General features: G+C 39.9%; 1 protein-coding gene across 1 annotated transcript; it reads right to left on the bottom strand.

Moving 5' to 3' along the window:
• Positions 1-1,558: 1,558 nt before the first annotated feature.
• On the bottom strand, positions 1,559-22,180 carry IMPA2 (inositol monophosphatase 2). The gene is made up of 8 exons (XM_071554849.1): positions 21,937-22,180; positions 16,423-16,556; positions 12,056-12,160; positions 10,669-10,714; positions 8,321-8,429; positions 4,667-4,775; positions 4,342-4,493; positions 1,559-3,523 (listed from the first exon to the last, which is right to left on the bottom strand). The coding sequence occupies exons 1-8, from the start codon at positions 22,042-22,044 to the stop codon at positions 3,408-3,410; spliced, it is 879 nt and encodes a 292-aa protein (XP_071410950.1). The 5' UTR covers positions 22,045-22,180; the 3' UTR covers positions 1,559-3,407.
• Positions 22,181-22,275: the final 95 nt, after the last annotated feature.

Genomic DNA, 22,275 nt, shown 5'->3' with positions numbered 1-22,275 from the left:
CCAAATTCTAGATGAAATACAGAGAATACTGCCTGCAGGTCCCTAGGTAAGTGCTCCAATACACACATATTTCTTTTAACACTGTGAGATTAGTTAGTATAATCAAAATATCAGTTCTTCAGCACATATGAAGGATGCTTGACACTTGTTCTGGAAAATCTGACAAGCTCAAGAAGACACACTGCAAAGGAGCAAGCCACTGACCATTTTCCTGGTGTTTACAGCTATTTTTGCTCTTTATTGTACCAGAAAGCATCATTTGAGACCCGATCAGAAAGACTGGAGGTAAAAAAGGTTCTCTGGAAGTGAGCTGGTGAGGAATGCAGACTTGAACTGGGATAGGTCCAGGAAGCTGAGCATGACTTCCTTCAGAGGAAGCACTCTTTTCAGAGCACAGGCATCTTTATGTTGGTGTCCACAGAGAAAATATTCATCTGTCTTGGATCCATTATGTACTCTGTAATGTGTGTAGAGGGATACAGTCAAAGCATTTTACAACAGCTGGCAGGGAAAAGAGTCCACATGTTTAAGCATTTGGGGGCATTTAAGTTTCTGGCTAACGTGCGGCACTAACCGCACAATGAATGCTTGCACTCACAGGGAGAGCTGCTGGGAGTGCTGAGCAAAGTTTAGCTTGGCTACCAAGAAAAAAGGAGGGGAGGACAAACTCCAGTACAACTTATTTCAGTCAGTATAAGTAGTCAAACAGTTTTAAGGCTGCATTTGGATGCAAACGGTGAACTGGCATACTGTGGCAGTATGTGTGAAGGGAGCCGTCCTGCTTGCCCCTTCACTGCCCACTGTGATGCCTGAAGGCACTCTCATGGTGACCAGGGGCTGCATTGGCTTGGGAAAATTATCTGCCTGGAAAATAATCCTTTCTTTGTTTACTGGGGTAATTTACAGGCAGATCACTTCACTTATCTGGTCCTCTGGAAGAGTTCAGAAATGTTTGTCCTGGCACACAGGCGACAGAGGAGGTGGGGGAGACAGGACTGTTGCTCCCCACACACACTGCCAGTTTAACATACTTGAACTACAGCCCAAATAAAAACCAAAACTGCATTCTGGGCACAAATGAGAACTTGTGAATGGGTTTCTGCACCTCTCCCTTCCCACAATGCTTGGCTCCCAGCTTCGCAAATGGCTGGCATGTGCACAGGTTTCCCTGCTCTGCCGAGCTGTGGGACGCCAAGGCACACCAGCCCTAACTGGGTCAGAGCCTTTCTTTGTATGAGTGGGCTGAGCTGCTGGGAAACCTCACTGGAGCCATGAAGCAGCCTCTCACACATGCTCCTCTCCCAGAGCAATGTGGGGGACGGTGTTAGGAGGGGGGAGGATGAAGTGGGGCTGAGCTTCCACCACACTTGATTGCCTGCCAGCATAAGCTTCCTTACAGGGCTTACAATCACAGCACAAGCCTGAGTAAAGCTCCAGCTGCTCCCACGGCTGCCAAGGCTAAGCACCCTGGGATCAGAGCGGTGCCACCAAGCTCTGCATCTGTCACTCGGATCTCCTCTATGCTCAGAAAGTGGGGGGAGAGTGAACAAGAGACAAATGAGCCTATTAGTATTTATTATTTGTATTATTATAGCACCTCAGTGCCTAGTTGTGGACCGGAATCTTATCCTATTAGCACTGTGAAAACCCAGAGCCAAAGTACTATAGTCCCTGCCCCACAGGGCTTACAATCTCCATTTCTGAATGGGGAGGTACAAAGAGAGGGAGAGGGTAAAAGGGAGCAGTGAGAAAACATTGATCACTGTGACAGAAAGCATTGGTTTTCTGGTAAGAACCATCAGCTCTTAAATGCTTAGTTGGACTTAGACATTCTCACACAATCAATACTTGTATTTCTTGTGAAAAAAACCATCAAGAATTCACACAGATTTTTTTGTTATATTCAGTGAAAAACATTTTTCATTGCAAGAAACACACACGAGGTTATTTTTAAAAAATACTGTTTAGTTTGTTCTAAGCAGATATCTTAAAACATTTACAAAGTCTACACATGCAGTGTATAAAAAAAGTTTAGAATTTTTAACCAACTTTTTTGGCTCATTCCTTTATTTAATTTGCACTCTTGGAAAAAAGAACCCTTTTAATTAAATTTTTGAAGAAAAAATAGAAGTGATTTTATATTAACTACTTTTCTGGACACACTTGTATTTTCCCTGTGCTCATAATTTAAAACATAATCTAAATAGAAATTATAACCTTGGCTAGATACAGGGATAGAGAACAACTGTGTATTTAGGTTATCTATGTAAGAGATTTTACAGGTTTTTCTGACCACAAGTGTGATTACAACTTTGTGCAAGAAGGGCATGTGATTTACAACTTTTTGCAAGCTTATCTTCCATGCATACTTTTAGTAACTTGCCTATAAGGGGCCAAATCCTGCTGTTCTGCTTGAAGTTTCTCTAAAATCAACAACTCTTTGACACTGTGCTGTATTCTGCTGGCCTCCTACTGTGAGTCATAGTTAATACTGTGAATAGCTCAGTTTGAGTTCAATATTCCTGGGTTTAACTACAATGACTATGTGGTAGTAAGTGTTTGCAGGTTTGAGTATCTTACAGAGGCCTGGAGGACAGTATGATTTATCCCCTTGCAGAGAGATGAAGGGAAACAAAACTAGCTGGACAGCTTGTAAAATAATTTAACATTTTCCATGATCACCTCTGCTATTTGCCATTTGGATAGCCCTGACCAGAATCAACTAAGTAACCTGTACTCTACCTGAAAATGACTTCCAATATTAGCTTTCTTCTATGGATTCTCTAAATTGCTGTAAACATCCAGGATACCCATATATATATACACATACACACATGGATGGGTATGTGTGTGTATACATGCATATACATGTATAGAGATATATATATGTGTGTACACACACACAGACACACATACATGTACATATACGGATAGCTATGATGTAGTTAGGAAACAACAATGTCATTTTTATTGCATTCTTAAGTATCATAGAACAAGGGTATTATAGGCACACATCTTAACTACTTGTCCTTCACTACAGTCCTAAAGCTCATTTACCTGAGATCTGCATCTGTAAAAATAAAGTTCCATTTTTAGCTGCATGTTACAAAAGACTAAATATCAGCCCCACAGATATGAAATTACAACTTAATTTTGAGACTAATTTACTACCAGTAAAATACACTATCTTATAAAAAAGATACTGCTGAAATACATATTAAAAAGGAAAAACGATTCTTAGAGGTTTAAAAATCTCCCTATGCCTTCCCACATTGTAATAAATTTATAAAAAATATTTGACACAGAAAATCTTCACAGAAAGCATCCTGCTAAAATCACATACCCTTTAAGCCACCCATCTTGCAAAAGTTACATAGTTCAGAGGGCAAACTCCATGCTGTAGGTGTTTAGTTTTCGTCATCCCGTCTGTAGTGAATAGTTTGTATTTCCTGAGCTATGAACATGGCCATCTCTCTAGTGCCAGCAGCAATCACTCGGCAGGACATAAGATCCAGAGGTCCCCCTGAGGACAAGAGGATTCATGAGAATTGTCTTAAATATAAGCCATGCTGTAATTTGATAGATTGAAAAACACTGAAACAACTTCATACGTAACTCCTTTTGGGATGGGATGAACAACCTAATTCAGCAACTCCCATCTGGAAATCTCCAGCAAAAAATTAATTTAGAAAATTCTAGATACAGAGCCAAAGTATGCAAGAGAAGCAGTGAATGCCTACATTTGTTCAGGATCCAATAATAAATGTAACAGTCCCTTTTAGAAGCAGGAAAGGGTATAACAGAAATTAGTTCATTCAGTATACTCTTCCTCTTAATCCATCAGATCTTTCCCCAGTATCCAGGTACTGGTCACTAGTAAACCACTACTCTGAGACATGTACCATCTAAATTAATAAAGTAATAATCTGGAGACTCTGCTGTCCTTTACTCCCTCTGACTAGTTTTCAGTCATGTATGTTCAGACTTGTACTTCAGAGCCCTCCTTTCCTGGGAGTTTGTCTCTGTTGAAATGTGTTAGCAATCTGAGCATAACTACCCATCTCCTGGTCTGGTTCTTCAGTGTAAATATGATGCTTAAAGGAATTACTTAAGTCACAGTTTGACTCAGAAGACCTTCGATGTGATGAGACCCCAGGCTGGAATTGCATGAGTGTATCCTGAATAACCAGCCAGAGCCTAGTGGAGAGTACAGATGTTTCTACAGAATATTGCTAGGAATGAGGCAGAGCCACAGGGGAAGGACTGTACTGAGGTAACACCATTTGCCCTGAAGAAGCCACCCAGTCCTCCAAAAGTCAATGAAAACAAGGATATGCTCACCTGAAGTGTCTATCACAGTGCCACCTGCCTCTCTAATGATGACAGTTGCTGCTGCCAGGTCCCAGCAGTGCAATCCAAACTGGTAATAGGCGTCTGCAGCACCAGATGCCAAGTGGCACAGAGCCAGGGTCGAGCTCCCAATGACACGGACCCTAAACCCCATCAGAAGGGGGCACAGTAACATAAAGAAGAAAATGCCTTTGATTCCAATATATATGTTGAGATGACAAAACGTACAACATGTTTGTTTGGGGTTTTTTTCTAACTCCTTTTTCAAATTACTTTTTCATCACAAATGTGAGACACACATTATAAAGTATCTTACCCATGTGCTTGTGCCTTGAGCAATCTCTCAATGTTACCAAGAAACAGTTTCAAAGTTGCAGGGTCACGTTTTGGACCAATTTCTGTTAAAATTAAAGCCTTCGAGATATCTGCAATGGGAGGGAGATGTTTCCATTAATTCAACAGCTTCCAGGTAAGTTCTGTAAATTCATTTTCAAATTAAGCACTAATGGACTTTTCACACAAAAATAGTTTTCATGTCCCTTTTTTTACCCCAAACTCTTTCACAGAATAAGTGACAATTTTGCACAAAAATTCAAGCAAAACTAGGTTTCTCATATCAAATGGTCTGATCTTAACATACTTAAAAAAAAAGAACAGGAAGATTAAAACCAAGAATGCATTCTTACATTCTTTCTCTTTCCATACATTCTTTTATTTCATTGTCTGGTCACCTTTTGGCAAATTCACTAACATTAGCAGTCAACTAAAAACAATCCAGTGACCTAGTAACTACTAATGATGCTAATCTATTTATATTTGAAAACAGGATGGTTCTCAAATAGGAAATTTTAGTGTAATGTGTTAACCAATTATAAACATTTGGGAACCCATTAAGAGGAAAGTTTCTGCCTAAATCACCAGTCGCCCAGTAACGGCTCATTCCAACATTTCAAAGACTGAAGACACCTTATGACTGAAGAAACCCCTTCTCATCACAAACTAAAGCAGTATTTTTATTCATAATAATATAAGAATGTTCTATTTGTCTTGTGTTCAGCAATGGCAATTCTGACCTAAAGCAGACGAAGGTATTGGCCCTGTACACAGTCACAGGAGAGACTCACAGTAACTCGAAAGGTGTTGAAGTAGGTCCTCATGTGAGATCTGAGTATTGCCAGTCTAGAACAACCACATGTAGGTGGAGGTAGTTGATCAAATGCCAAGTGTCCCTGCTTCTGCTGTGCCAGCTGAACTCGGAGGCATTGAAGAGATGACAAAACTCAAAGGTTTAGTGGTTGATTACTTACTAACTGGGCTGTGCCCAATGTCTGGTGTCACCTTCTAACTGTAAGGCCTTCATTCTGATAGGGAACATCTGCCTGGTTATTACAACTAATTGCATAAGCTGAAAGTTCTCAGCAGAAGTAGCAAGGAGGTTTTGAAAAGCAAATTAGACTGGAGGAAGACATAATTCAATTAAACAGGCTGCCAATGAATTTAGTGTTGGACATGAACATTATGGATTCAAGCAATGTGGTAAAATGGTTGGTGAGTAACAGGTATGCAATTAGATTAAAAGTTACAGGGTGTCACAAATCTTAACCATAGGAACATAGATTTAACAACTGTTTTTAAATTACTGCATTAAAATACAAAAACACCAATCCAAGCATATTATAGGGTATTTGTTGTTTAGCCACTACTGAAAACTCTGGATAGTGAAAGCAATCTGCCTTAGATTATTTTGCATAACAGACCTAATTTATCATTAGAGAACATTCAATGCACACATCACTGCTGAAATGCACCAAGCATTCACACCACACCAGTAATAATTAGGTTGTGACTAAGACAGTTGTTCTTTTGGGTTATTAAATATATTTCTAATGCATAAATGGATCTTTTCAATTTTTTTCAAGGCTACAAGTAGAAAGTGGATGGGGAGACTAAGGCAAGTAAGAGGGAGGTCTCTGCTTAGGAAAAGGAGCTGGCTGACCACAAGACTCGATGGAATTTCAGGAATTCAAGATACAACAAAATTTACTGACTATTTCTCATTCTGATAGAGGTAAAAAAAATAAGCAGGCTTGGTAGAAGATATTTAACAGTGATATGGATAGATTTATGAGGAAAAGACCAATTCTGCTGACCACAGAAGATTAAAAAAAGAAAATACATTTACAGTATTAGCTCACATAAGGCCTGACATGACTCTAAGCACTACAAGAAATTATTACTCAAGATCAAAGAGAAGATGGATCCTTCATTTAAGTGTATCCTAATTGCTTGGACTCCTATACCAGATCTCTACAAAATTGAGCACTGACAAAGAATAATGTTTGCCTGGGCTGTGATTTCAGATGGTTAAATCTGAACAATGAATGTATAATGTAGATCAACGTTCTACAACAGCCACATTTCCTGAAAACAATAGGCAGGAAGTAACATGACAGCTTAGGTCTCAAACACATCATGGCCACTTCAGTTCCAGTGGTGTGTACAGGGAAACAGTCTTTCTTCCAGGGTTGTTTATTTCACTGAAGACACAGCCCTTACAGAGCAACTGTGATTTAAACCACCTAAAACATCAGTAGAAGTGAGATTAAAGTAGATCCAGCTTCACCAGTGAAAATTTCCCACCACCAAATGATGCATCTCAAATCAAAAGAAAATTTCAAAGCATTTGGAAGGGCAGAAGACCTACTTCCCTTGCTGTGTTCTAGACACCCACATAGACTGGATGTCCAGAAAAAGGAAGACAGAAGTGACATGTGCCAAAATTGTTCCTTGCTCAACTGGAAAGCAGAACTCTCTGACTGCAAAAGCAAGTGAGGCCATTTCAACAGTGGACGTGGCACTGAGTGCCATGATCAAAGTGGGGTTGGATCAAGGGTTGGACTTGATGATCTCGGAGGTCTCTTCCAACCCAACTGATTCTATGATTCTATGATCCAGCCCAACTGGGAGCACCCCTAGCTCTTCTAATAGTCTCTGCCAGTATGGCTTTTGTGGAATATGAGATATTTGAGCACTGACAAAAATGTGACTTTACAATCTGATCCATCTCTCCAAACAGGGAGAACTCCAGCTCACTATTAATTTAGGTGAATAGCCAAACTTCCCAAATTTCAGGGAAATTTTGATGCGGGATCTGCTTGTGGTACTAAAGAAATCTGTATGTTAAATTGCTTGAATTTACTTTGGTTTAGCTAATTAAAGCTCTTTGGAGTGAAATTTTTACCACCCCCTCTGTACAAGGATGTACATTTTTGGCATATGTCTGCTTCTGCCTACAATTGAGTGTTATGCTCTCCTCTGCAGTTTGATTGACTAAAAGAAAACTTCTCTGTGCACATCAGATTACTGTCATGTATTATCATTAGGTAAACAGACAGATCTGTGATGTGGTTTACCACTAAAAGAATTCCACTAAAATGTTGACGGGGAGTTGCTGGCTATTTGTACATTGAAACACACCTCACACACAAGAGCAAGCTGTAAAGGAACCCCTAATAAAGCATGCATCCTTTAGTTCACTGTTAGCACATATGCCTACAGACATCATACACTTTGTGGCATAAAAGTTTATTGGAAAGTAAGTGAATAACAGCCACCATAATTCTTGGAATTTGATTCACCATTCCCATTGCATCTTGCTTATAAAAAGTTACATCAGTGTACTGCTGGAATGAAACTGGTGAATCTACACATTTGTCCTTTTTTAAAACAATGGTTGTGAAGCAAAATAATTTAGGATTATATAAATAGTTAATATTCAGATATATATTTTAAAAAGAAAAGGAGGAAAGTTGTGGTTTTTCAGAAAAAAACAAACACAAAACAAAATTATCATGCAGGTGAAATACTTTCCATCAGGATAATGATGTTCATTATCCTAATGATGATTTGCAACAACTCTGAAACAAAATTAACATATTCCTTTTAGAGTTCTAACAAAATCTAGACCAACCTGTCTCTTTTGATACCTGAAGCCTTTTGTCATTACAAAATGCCCCTTGACCTCTTCTACCAGTGTATAATCGTTCTTCAGTGCAGTGGTAAATTACACCAAATTCAAGCTTTAAGATTTTGAAAAGGAAAGAAATGAATGCAACTCAAATTACTCATCAGAAATATAAACAACTACTAATGGCAGAAAGATCAGCAATATTTAAATTGGTACACATAATCAAAGACTATACTGATGCTAATAAACTGGAATATTTTTACTATTACAGTGATATTGAGATATAGGTAATATAAAATTCACTTTATAAAGAGAAGTTAATGCAATGTGTTCCTGATCCTCTCAACTCTTACTTGCAGCTTGTTTCTGTTCACATTAGAATTGATTAAATGCTAAGTTGATTTCAAATTCAATTGTAGGTCTTTACTGAAAATATGCAAGTCCTCTAAAGTGTGATTCTGAATTCTTTGCTTTCACTGGTTTGCAGGTACACCTTGAAGCAGTCCCACTGACTTTGGCTGTACCCCAAAGATTTGCAGCCCCAATATCTGTCAGGCATCCAAATCACTGTTCATAAGCAGTGGATGCTTTCCCATGCACTTCAAATTCTGTGGTGCATTTAATTTGCTTGCCTTTTCAACTAAAGCACTCTGGTCACTTGTTCAAACATTTCTCTGCAAAATCCTTTTATTTACACATAAAAGTGAGAATCTCTTGAAGTCATAGGACTACAACAGAAGGAGTTTACACAGAAAGCAAATGCTGTGACCCTCAATGAAAGCTTAAGAATGTGCAACATTGGAATTTTTGTGGGAAATTCTGTTTACCAATAAGAAGAAGGTCATAATTTGACTTTTGGTATTTAAAATTTCCATTGGTTTAATGGGTTTCACCAAAAGATTTTAAAGCACTTTACAGACTCCAAAGGTGAGCTCTGAAAATCACCCCTGGATAAGTGTAAGTTCTATTAGCATTACTGAATTTAGGGGTGGACAGGTACACAAAAATTAAGTGACTTGCCCAAGGTGTCAGAAGTTGGCAGCAGGGTCAAGAAAACATCTCAGATGTTCTAGACTCCAAATCTTTTTCTGCTGTGCTTGGTGTTCATCAGGGACAATCCAAAGGGAATGGACTGTCCTCACTCCCTATCCTGAGGTCCCACCTAAACCAAAGGGTTTTTTGAGGTACACACTATTAATAGACTCTTTCCCTGAAGACATCTGCAGGAATTTCTTCAGTACTGTTCAAGGCTTATATTCAGGCCAGTTCCCTTGTGTGTACTTTGGCTCCTTTTCAGTTTATGACATTTTTCTGCTTTTCCCATTTGTTTACTGAGGGAGATTTAACATCATTCTTTATTTTTGTTTCAGCTTTGTTTAGTTTACATAACCCAAAATATGCAGCATCAAAATCATGATGGTGGTTCTAGAAAACATAAATATTAGAGAAAACCGTCTGGTAATAATATGTAGCATTCAAAAGGACCTCTGGGAATGAATAAATTTCAGAAAAGCATGGAAGTGTTTCCCTGCAGTTTTCATGCTTGAAAAGTCTAACCAGAGAAGTACACAACATTATTCTGTTTAAATCAGTACAAGGTACTAGGAAATCTGAAAACGAGGTTGTTCCTGCACAGAATTCTTGCTGGCTTCACTTAAAGCTACATTTATATTTAAGATTGTTGAATTAGGCTGAAAGAAGCCCATTCCTTGGCAATTTTCTCTCTATATCAAACTGCAAACTGGCAACATCTGGAGAAAAGGCACTAGCACGAATGAGTATAGATAGGAAACTCAAAATGGCACATATGAAGTCCACGTAGTTTCCCATCATCACCATAATCAAGCTCTCATGTGGTAAATATTATTTTACTATATTAATAAAAATATAAAGGCAGATTAAATGAACTAGGCCCATAATTTTGCACTCTTCATAAAATCAGTTCCAAATTGATTCATAGCAGGAGTCAGCTTTCACAGGTACTGATAGCAGAAAAGAAGCAATAATACTAACATAAGAACACTGGGAGATATGTTTCAGTTATGAAGAGGCAGCACTATATTGAACTTACTCTGATTTTTGTCTAACAAAACCTTGCTCACACCAGTACTTCCTTTTTCTGCACATAAATCCTATAATATTTATAATAACTCATAAGAATTCTCGTTTGATTGCCAGTTTGTATAAGTCAGTTTTGCAGGTCTAAGATTTTAGATGAGTGGAGTACGATCAAATACATTTAAAAAGTGTGGAAAAACCTGAGTAGTGACTGATTTTTTTTTAAGTTCCTACACAGTTTTGAGGCCTCGAGCCAACTCTCAGGTGCCCATCTTAAAGAACATACTTCATACCTCTTTGTTAACAGCAAATCCAATGCTTACTGCCACTGTTGGAAATCTGTGAAAAATAAAAATGAGGTATTAAGTGATGAATAATCTCCCAACTTACTCCTTATGCAATAAAACAACACACGGAGCTCTGTGAGATTACTTGTGTCAAAATGCATTTGACATTGTACTATTTCTCCTTTGTCAGCCTCTGTAACTTTGCCATTTCCTTTAAAATATTACTTAACACTGGAGAAGGCAAGAAATAAACACATGAAAACATCACGATTTTTACACTAAACATTGTATATTTTACTGGTTTTTTTGTTTTAGTATAATTGAATTATTTAGTATGAAATCACTTGTGTTATAACAAGTCATCACTTTTAGGAGCACATTTTGTTCAAGTTACGCATCTCAAGCAGTGATTAAGTAGCATGGAGATACCTTGTTGCTGATATCAACATAAAAAGAAACCAATTCCTCTAAGCTCACTTTTTTCAAAGTGATGATCATGTATTTAATTTGGTCCCTTTGACTATGCTATAATGGTTGCATTTTAAAGAATTAAATTAATTAATTTCTTAAAAACATGTTTTAAGAAGGCTGTCCAAAATCCAGAAAATATTGCTAGAAAGAGGAAATGTCACTTAATTGCATGAAACATCATAACATAACACCCCCACCTCCCCTGGAATTGTGTGTAATTGCACCAAAAGTCAAGGAAACACCTTTTGTTGTTTTCATGATAACTGCAGTTACATTAAGCCACTAACTATAAGGCAGAGCATATGGAAGGGTTTTACTTCAAAATATTATGAACAGTCATTAATTTACAACTACCATTCACATAATGAATTAAAAGTCTTCATTTTTGCAGTAGATTTTGTTTTGCAGAGGTACTTCAAAAAATTAAAACCAGTATCTCTGTACAACTTCATTTTCAGCTCTGCTACTCTACATACGTGAAATGGTTGTACTTCCCAGGATAAAATGAAGCATTTGTGTTTGAAAGGGAGAAAACACCACTCCTAAAAGCAGTGTGTGAAACCCGCAGAAGGCGCTGGGCCAAGTGTCATCATAGCACAGCCTTGTTCCTCCGGTTCAGCTCTAGTCTCTGCACGTCAACATGTGGTTATACATGAAGGAGCTGTGAGGCAAGAGCTCTGGGCCATCAGGGAAGCTGCAGAGACTTCAGCTTCCCTTTAGATAACAGGGCAGAGCTCTCCCTGGCACAAACACAGCCTCCCTCACACACACCATGCAAGGTGCAAAGAGACAAAGGAACGACTCCTACTTGTGAGTTAAAGGACCAAACCTACCATAGTAAAGCCCCTCTAAGAGGAAGGGTGGACTGGTGAGAAGCTACATTTTGCTTTTTGATGTGTTTCACAGTTCCCTGTTCATTTACCTGTGCACAAAGTTGCACGTTCCATCAACAGGGTCAATAATCCAGGTCGGACTGTCGGTGAGGACACATTTTGAACCTGCAGCAGTGGATTCTTCTGCAATAAACCTGCATTTTGCATAGGGTAAAAGAAATATCTCAGAACATTAGCTTAGATATGTGACTTGGAAAGTACAACTCCATCTTTCTGTATTTTTAAAAGATAGTTTCTCTCTATATAACATTTTTGTATAAATGTAAACACACATATTGCTTTTTTTAATTTAGGAATTGGGAACTTCCATAGACACTTCGAAGGAGAGTTCTCAAATCTGTAGCATACATGGTAAAGAAGAACTCTGTTTATGTTCACTTTCCCAATATACCATTAAGAAAGTTAGGAAAATAAATGCAGAAACAGATCTGAACTGCCAACCTTTGAACTCTCTAAGAAGATTTTTTTAATGTAGAATGTAATTTTGTGGGTTAGGCCTGTCTCTTGCAGTAAGTAATATAAAGTGCACACTGTACCTCCTTCTCTTTTGCAGTCAAATTCAGCCAGCAGGAAATAATGCACTCTTAGAAAATCCACAATCTCTCTTCTACTTGAATTTTTTACAGTAGTCTGGCTCAGGAAATTAAAAGGTTTACAAAGCTGAACTTTCTTTTTCCCATGACCCAGAAAAAATCAACAAATTATTATTTTTTTGTTTGTTGTTTGGATGTACAAGGCACAAAATGAAATCTGAGGTCATCTTCTCTTCTGTTGTTCTGTCCCAGTTTCTCTCAGTAATTTTTTTCTCCTTTTTTCCTGGGAAACAAACATCCAGTTCTGGCATATTTCCTGTTGACCTTAATTATCCCTGCTCTCCCACAAACTGCTAAGGACCTCTTTCTATAAAGAGACATGCAGGTGCCACTTTCACAGATTTTCATAAAGTCCTATATATACACGAGTTGTAGAATCCAGCTGCTAATAATGAATCTTGCTGGTGGTTTCACATTAAAACAACTGGTGATCATATTCAGAGGTCCTGCAAATGCCTGAGGACAAAGAGGTTATCTCAAAGGCACAAAGACTAAAAAATGGATAGAAAAAAGAAAAATGTTCACTTTGCAGAAACAGTTGCCTCGTTAGGACTAGAGTAGCAGCTGTTGTCTTTTGTGTCTTCAACATATACTGCATGATTACAGATAACACTTGCAGCCATGAATTTAAAATGCTCTTCAGACAACATAGGAGGAGACTTCTTGAATTTTCCAAATGTTGCTCTGTCTTTGTCTCTGTAGAAACAGACTATTTTGGTGGCATTATGGATCCCCAGTTGGTATGAAAGGGAATTAGGAAATGTTTTTTACTATTTTCATGTCCATTAAAGGCAACAGCTGAAGGACAAAGTGCTTGTGGTACAAGTGAGAAACAAGAAAGACTTGAACAAATGTCTGCAATTCTCGGTTAAACAGAACACTTTGCATACTCCTTGCTCTAAATATTTCATTATTTTGTCTTGTTGGTGCTGTATCCTTTGCTTTTGGCTTTTATAAATCCTGTAATTAGTGCTGACTGCAGAGGAAGAGCATCATTTGCAGATGAAGCTGCTTTTACATGCTATTTCAGATTGTCCATCTTCCACAGCTCTGCTCCAGCCCTCTGCCAGCTCCCCACGCCACAGCCTCAACTGTACCACTGCCTTGTCAAAGAAAGGCAAAATGAGAACCTCTTTAAAAACAGCAGTATTTCTGTGCCAAGATTATTTGCCCTTAAGAATCACAAGCCTGTCCCTCGCCTTTCCCTTACAATGTGGACGTGACGCTGCAGTCCCTGAGTTCAGAAATGCTAACATGAAGCTGGGACACAGCAGTGCCATTGATCAAACCTCCATGCTCAAGGGCAATTTTTCAAAAATGTAGAACAAAATAGGTGCACATTTTATGAAATCTGGGCTGATAGGTTAAAAAAATAGTCCTTGCTGCTATACAGTATTCGGAACTGTGAGAGTCCCTCAAGGTGAACATCAGATGTGTTGCTATGTCCTCTAAAAATCTACAAACTAAGCAAAACACTCAGCATGAAGAGACCAAATCTTAGGAACAGCTTGAGAAGTGGGAGGGGTAGCCATCTTATTAAAACAGTTAATTTAATATGACATCCTGCCAGCTCTGCCAACCTCTCTTCAAATCTGGATTACAGTTTACTCCCACTGAAAATGAGTCTAGTAATTTTAGCCAAGCCTTAGAGTACATCTGTTCATACCACGGTGCCACTCTGAAATTCCTTGCTAGAACAGCAGGGAAACTGTAACACAGCACAAACTGCAGCAGGGGTGATACCCAGTTGAGAGCAGGATGTTCAAACTGGGGCTGTCCCTGCCCTGTCCCCTTATGGGGGTCTGAGGGCAGAAAGCTGGGAAGCCAGCTGGATGTCACCCTCTTTAACTGCTGTGTCCTGGGTTTAATGTTTGCAGAATTAAGACCATCAAGTAATATAAAAGATGCTTGTGTAACAGTAACGCTGGTAAATGGTAGGATAACCTTCTTCAGCCTGTAGCCCCTGGTATTCTGGCTGTATCTACCTACAACTCAAAGATTTATCAGAAAAAAAGTATCCATTCAAAAAGACTCACATGGACCATATTAGAGTGAACAAAGATGAAAAACTTGAGTGAAGCAAGAATGAAGATGATAAATATCACTTAGCCAAGAAGAGAGAAGAAAAAAGAAACATGGGTCAGAATTACCTTTTGAACAGGTTTTCTTAATACTTCTCTTTACTTCTGAGTACATTTCCAATATGTCAAGACTCATCACTGTCACAGTGCAAATGGCACACATTTGTTTTATTCTGACTTCTGAAGTTCATTTTTTTGATTCAGAGGACATAAGAATCAAGATGATTCAGGAGAAAAAGAAACAACAGAAATCTTCAGTGCTGCTTTCAACAGCCAGGTTAGGGGAAAGACTAAATACAATTTAAATTGAATGTTTTCACTGCAATTCAGTTTAATCCTTGACTGCTGTCATAGATTCCTCACTGCAAGTGTTTTAATCTAGTCTAATTAAATTTGGTTTTAATCTGAACAAATTCTATCCAAAATGAACAGCCAGTATCAACAAAAAATAATAGTCTTGAAGAACTGGCAATTTCTTCATTTGCTTATAAAGTCAGAAGTTAATTGTGAGGAGTTGATAGAGTTAAGGACTTTTCAGTTCCTAAGTCAATGTTGACCATACAACTTTAGTTCCCATTCTGAATAACCAGAGTGTTTCTGGTGATTCTCATTTCACGTGAAATGTGTTTTACTTTCTCTGCCAGACTGTTCAAGGAAAAAACTAATGTAAGAAGGAAGATGAGGAAAAAGCACAGCCAGAAACAGTAGAAGGAATATTACACAAATAACAGGCTTGTTAAGCCTGGCACTCTCTTGCAAACTGCAGCCAAGAACCACACATTATGATGTACAGTACTGCTTCAATACACCACCACACAAAACATGTATTTAGTATAAAATATTCTTTCTTCTTCTTATGGTGGTGTTTTTTCTGCACAGAAGCATCATTGACAATCAGATTAATAGCTGAGCCCTCCAGATTTGCATCTTTGTTGATTTCTGCAAGCACAAGGGCCACCTCCACCAGTTGGAAGGAGATCATGCAGCAATTAAGGGACACTCAGGCTCTGCACTGGCTCTGCACGAAGGTCCATTTTATCCACTGAAGAGAAATGTAGAAACCAATTGCAGAGTCTCTGCATCAAACCAAACCTGGGCAACTAATACAAACCTCTCTCTAATCTGTGCATATACTGTTGTTATTTTCAAGTTGCCCATAATAATTCAAGAGGAGCCAAGAATCTGATCTATTTTTAAAAACTTGGGTTAACACCCCACGTAGTAATTTATAATCTGTTTATGTATAGGCATCAAATCATGATGATGATGATAAAAACTCCTGCTTTTCACTGATTTGGGGATTCCACAGAACTCAAGGTAAATGTGATTAAGTCTGATACTTGTCCTGACCTGCCAAACATGTATGTATGACAGCAAAAGGAAGTGAAGGAAAGGTCTGCAGGCTGAGACCTTGCTATCATATATTTCAGCTGTAATTTTATAGCTATCCTTAGCATAATGCTTATCCAACAGTGTAAGTAACAGATCAGTAGTCTGAAAAATCATGGAGATCCATATGAAACCTTCACACATGATGTCCCTACAGGGGAAACATATTAGAAAATATAAAGTACTAAGTATATGGAAATGGGTTTTAAAAATAGGAGTCCTATGAAAGTGTTCAAGAGCGGTAGGTTAATATGTAAGAAAGATATACAGACTTCTAAAATACCCTTTGAAGAGCAAACAAAGGTCATTGATAGTTTTTCTTTAAGCACTCACCTGTGGGAGGGAAACTTCTCTTTTAGAACTGAAATAATTAAATTTTCCACAAAATGATCAGTTTCTGTCACAAGATCTGCTGCAGATGTTTTTGTGGACACTTGTTTTTCCTCTGTGAGAGCTTTCCTAATAATCTGAAACAGAAGTTCATAAATCAGATTTGCTTGGCACTCAGCCTGTGCATACTAAAATAATTATTTACTGAAAAATATAGCTAATCCTGAAAAACAGCCGTAGGCCTAATTCTACTAGGGGTTTTTCTAATTCTTTTGATGAAAATTCCTTCTGAGCTAATGAGCATTCTTTGGGAAGAAGGCATTTTGAATCGCTCTGCAAACCCCTCACTTGACAGTTCAGAAAGGGATTGATGAATGGGATGCAACTAAGGAAATAAAAGGATAGCAGTTCTCATGATTTAGAAAATTACAAAAAATACACAGAAGATATGAAAAAGCCTTGAGGCTCAGGATTTTTTCTTCCCTTTTTGCTTTTTTTTAATTTACAGGGCTAATACCCCACTGCTGTCTTACTTCAAAAGGCATGCAATAAGGCAAATTCCATTATTTTTCTGATGCTTGGGATTTTTTTGCCAAAAAAGACAGTTTATTTTTTATCATGGGTTTTTGGAACTTCAAATACTGACCACCCACTAGTTCCCAAAGAATTGCTATATATTTAACAAAAACAAAACATAGACTTTTCCCCAGATATGAAACCAATTATCTAAACATGGACTCTCTTCTGGAAAAGTCTTGATCTCATTCTCAAGGGTTTTACTGTTACAAATTCTGAACTAAACCACATCAAGTGCAAATGCACATATGGGAGAACAGTTAATGAAGGTTTTTTTTCCCATTTTTCCCATTTTCTTTGTTTTTTTTTCATTAGAAAGAAAGAGGCAGGATGCAAAAAGAGATAGCTTATTTTTAACCAGTGAAAATGATAAATTATTTGAAATTAGGAAAACAAAGCAAAAACTAAGCACCACTTATTTATTATATTTATATTCATTTATTATATGTAGAATTACATTATCAAAACCCAGCAGCAGCAAGACTAATATCCCAAGTCCTGTCAACTGTTTAACTAAATTTCCATTGATCAAAGTAATTTAAAACCATAGAGAAATATTTGACTAAAGAAAACAATTCTGCTTCATTATGAATGGGAAAGGGAACCAGAAGCTCACAAATTTCAGTCTCAGCTCTTGGTTTTCATAGTATAAAATATTTTGAAGGGTGTGCTGATCTGACAAGCAATGGGTCTTGCTTATTGTTGCCTTAGCCCAGAAGGCATCTGTACCAATGTTTCATTTTTGTGAGCTGTAAAACATCAGTTGTGCCTATTTACTGAGCTTGTGAGGGCAGGTAATACTTTTCAGTTTGAGGTCTTACTGAAGTTCATTATTGTATATCAACACATTAACCACGCTTAATCTTTTTACTCCCCTCAATGCCCTGTGTGGTTTTCTTGAATGTTTTACCATAGAAGCATGAAAATGCAGCTCCAGGAAGGCCCTTGGGCTTCTCTGCGATCCAAAGCAAAATGCAAAACACTCCAGCCACTTCAGCTGTGTATTCTAAAAAAACCTGCTATGCTGGTATCTTTTATTTCAATTGCTCTTCTTTACTTTTGTGTTTCCTATACTTCTCAGAACCTCACATAGTGAAGCAGATAGGAAAGCACTCCTTTCGAAAAAGATTTTAACTTCTTATGGCAATGCCAAGTTCTTGATTCCTATTCAGTTTTAATACATCCTAGGTGGTCTGCACATGCCAGCATGAGGCTACAGTCGCTCTGGAGGTGGGAACAGCCAAGGGTGTGATTTGCGATAGGAAGTGGTGGCTGATGTTCTCACTCATCTCCTCTGTGGGCCCACACCAAGGAGTCATAACACACATTTAGCAGCCCTACACTGGATTGCTTCTCCTCACCTCCTGTGCAACCTCAAGAGGAGAGCAGGAGAGAAGTCATGAGGCTGGGCTGAGGTCACCAGCCACAAAAGGACACAGCATCTTTAGAGTCTTACCCACAGTACCAGGTGATGTGGCAGGATAGACGGGTCTATGCTAATTCCCTGCCTCTTAGGAAGGGTCTGACAAAAGGAGTCACAGGAATTTGCTCAAGCTTGTACAGGTATGCAGTACAAGCCAGAATCCCCCACAAAGATCACATTTCCTGTATAACTGATGAAAAAACTTTTACTCTTTAGAAAATGATCAAACAGCTCAAAGTCAAGAATTCAATTTACATTGATTAATCCCTAAAAATCACCTGCCTACAAAGAGTGTTAAAACCTGGTGCCTCAGAGTACTTTGAGAGCATCCCTCACAACTCCTCTCCTTGCAGAAGCCTTGCAATAAGGTTTGTAGATACCTATTACAACTGCCTGAGCGGGCAGTCCCATGGTGTAATGGAGAGCACTCTGGACTGAATCTCAAGGACCTGAGTTCGAGTCTCAGTGGGACCGTCCCCTGACAGTTCAATGCCTCCCTGCCATCCCATCCCGTCACATCTCGGATGCTCAGCAGGGTCAGCCCCGGTTAGTACCGGGTGCTGTGACAGTCCTGAGGACTTCCCTGTCACTGTCCAAGCTCGCTCGGCCGTGGCAGATGGACCTGAGGACTTAAAACGGTGGGGCCAGTTCTGTGCACGCTGTGCCTCACCTGAAAAATCCACTGCGCAGGCTGGAAGGGCATGTGGGGAGAGCCCTGCCCAAATCTGCGTTCACAAAGTCCGGCCATACAACTACAACTGTCTGGTCTTTCCAGCCAGGCATGGAGCTCCACAAAGTCTCACTCTAGGTAACAGGCATCAGGAAAACAGAAGACCAAAGGAACTATAGGCTGATGAAATGGAAACAGCTGATTGCATCTGATCACTATTGTACAATGAAATTGGCCACTAACATCCTGTAATGTGGCGTTAAATGTATTTTACTAGACTTTATTACTGTATTATGGGCTATGCCTAGATGGCAGAGATTTTACAGCAGAAAAAAAAAGAGTAAAAAGAAAGAAAAAAGTAGTTTGTGTGGACTTCAACATGCTATATTTTAGTGGCAGGTTCTTATTCTTGTTTTGACCTGGATGCATGTTTACCCATTTTGGTGAAGTTTCTCCAATTCTGCAATTGGAGAGAACTGTGCAAGTTTTACTCAGTGCTCTTAAATACTACCAAAGATGGAGAGACTAGTTGTGTCTGCTTTTCCTGTGCAAAGTCATATTAAACCTACAGGTGTACTCAAAATGAACACAGCAAGCAGAGTTTACTCAGAGAAAAAACAAAACAGAAGTTTGAAAATAGAGTTACATGTGGCCTTATAGAGTGAATTAGACATAATTTTAAAGCAGGTCAATTACAGAGATTGCAAAACCATGGCCATTCTCATTATGAAACATCCATATATATTAAACAAGAGCTTGTTATATTTCATAAAAGTAATCAAACTAAGTAACAGGATGGGCAAGAGAGGCAAATATTTTTAACCTGGTAATAGAGGTTAATCCAGCAACATAATTTTTGACAGATATTCAAGCAATTACTTACTTTATTGCCCTTTTAAGTTTAGAAGAAACTTTACAGAGTATAGATGACTCTCTGTTGAAAAGAAGAGATATTTTACTTATACTCATGAAACATAATTTAATATAAACCAAGCAGTTGTGTAAGCCCAAAGGGGAGAGATGAAAACTCTATTATTGGTTAACTTTTCCTAGAAATCCAAAATCTCGAAGTGCATGCCATTCTTCAGGGTGGCCTCTGCACCACGGCTCTTCTAGACACTTTCTAATGATTCCAACCCTTCCTAACCTGCCACAGACCTGAGAAATGAAGTGCCATAAAAGAAAGGCTGAAGTGGCAAAATTTCATGCGGGAACGGAGACAGAACTGGGATCTGGGGAGACAGTGCAGACTTCTGAGGATGGAGGTGAAGGGGGAAATGTCTGAGAAACAGGAAGAGAGAGAGAAGAAAAACTTCAGTTTGACTAGTGGAATTGCCTATTTTTGGTGATCAAAATAACCCTCATTTTTATCAGTCAATTTTCAGCAAAATCCAGGTCTATCAAATGCATGCTACATTGCATTTTGTGTCTTTATCTCTAGCTTCTTTTGCCAATAGCTGGATTGATGCTTAAAATAAAAGACAAAGCCCTACAAGGATCTCCGATGCCGTTTGTAACAAAAAAGAATCCCTACCATGACAAAATAAAAACAAACAAACAAACAAACAAAAAAGCCCAGTTTCCAAAGTCCTACTAAATATTGCCTGGTTTAAATTCAGCCTGCCAAGGAATCAGCTATTTCCTGCCACTGGCAAGGTAGCAATGGCAAACTGTGAACTAAAAACATTCAAGGATTGACCTTCTGGAATGTTTATTTCTTCCAGGAAAAGGTGCCATGATTTTCTGGGTGAGTGAAATGCCTGGAGAAGGTTACAGCTGTCTTCACAAATTGATATTTTAAGAAATAAGGTGTGGAGGCTTGAGTAAGTCATGAGTCTGTCTTGTGAAATGGCTGGCAGGATGAGTATGCTGGAGAAACTCCTGTTTCGAGAGTCTGTGAGTGCATGACCTGTCATCCCGATTTGGATTATCCATTTAGTCCCTGTATTATTAAAGCAAGTCTCCTCTCCTCTGGTGTTCTGTTCATCTTTGTCTATGTTTTCTTCTAAGGAGAAAATATGTTTAATAACATATTAAGGAAAAGTTATGGATCCTTGGATTCAACACAGAAGGAAGGCCTCCTTAAATCACAGCGTATGGGTACAAAGTGTGTTTCAAAATAGAGCAGAATGGAAGCAAAAAAGAAATACATGTTGCTAAGGTTTGTTTTTTATCCAATTTCTCAACCAAACAATCTGCCGACCCTCCTTCTTGAATCTGTTAGACCTGGTGGAAGTTTTGCTGTTGTATACACTGGGGCCAGGATGTGTCCTGAGATGACTAATGTTCTGCTGTGTCAAAACATGGATCTGAAAGAGGCTGCTATAGATCTTTGCCGAAGACACAGCTGGTTTGTCCCTAGCAAGTGAATTTCAGTCACTCTGAAGACTCTGCTCTATATAACAAGACAAAATCTCTCTGACGCGATTATTTTTCTCTGGACAGGCTGCTCAAAAAACAAATGCTGGCCCCGGGAGATGGAGCCTCCCGAGGGATGGAACGCCCTCGAGGCGAGGGATGGGGGGGCCAAGGGATGCGGCTCCGAGGGATGGAGCCCTCCTGGGGATGGGGGCTCCCGACGGATGGGGGCCCCCCCAGGGAATGGAGGCCCCCGAGGGATGGGGCTCCCGAGGGATGGGACTCCCTCCCGCTGCCGCCATCCCGTGGCACAGGGAACCGGCCGAGGGCTCCGGCGGCGGCCCGGCTGAGCGGGCGCCGAGCCGTGCCGTCCAGCTCCCTCTGCGCAGCTCTGTGCCCCCACGGCTCTTCCTCAAAGCGCTCCGGGAGGAGGATCCCCCAGGCGCCGGGCAGCGCGTCCCGCCGGCCCCAGCCCCACGCCGGCTCTCACCTGCCCGGCGCGCCGCGCCAGCTGCACCGCCACCTCTGCGCACTCCTTCCAGGGGTCCCCGGCGGCCGCCGCCCGTCCTTCCTCGTCCTCCTCCTCGCACGGCTCCATTACGGCGGCTGCGCTCCCCGAGCGGGCCGGGGGCGCGGGGCGCGGGGCGCGGGGCCCGCCCAGCAGCGCCCGCCCAGGGGATGGGGATGGGGATGGGAATGGGGATGGGGATGGGGATGGGGATGGGGATGGGGATGGGGATGGGATGCTCGGCGCTGTCAGCACGCCCCGGCCCCGGCCCCGCCCCGCCCCGCCCAGCGCAGCGGCGCGCAGGGAGGGAGGGAGGCGGGT

Source organism: Pithys albifrons, chromosome 4 (genome assembly GCF_047495875.1).
Source record: "Pithys albifrons albifrons isolate INPA30051 chromosome 4, PitAlb_v1, whole genome shotgun sequence".
In the NCBI taxonomy this organism is placed as follows: Eukaryota; Metazoa; Chordata; class Aves; order Passeriformes; family Thamnophilidae; genus Pithys; species Pithys albifrons.
This window is presented reverse-complemented; position numbering and strand designations above follow the sequence as displayed.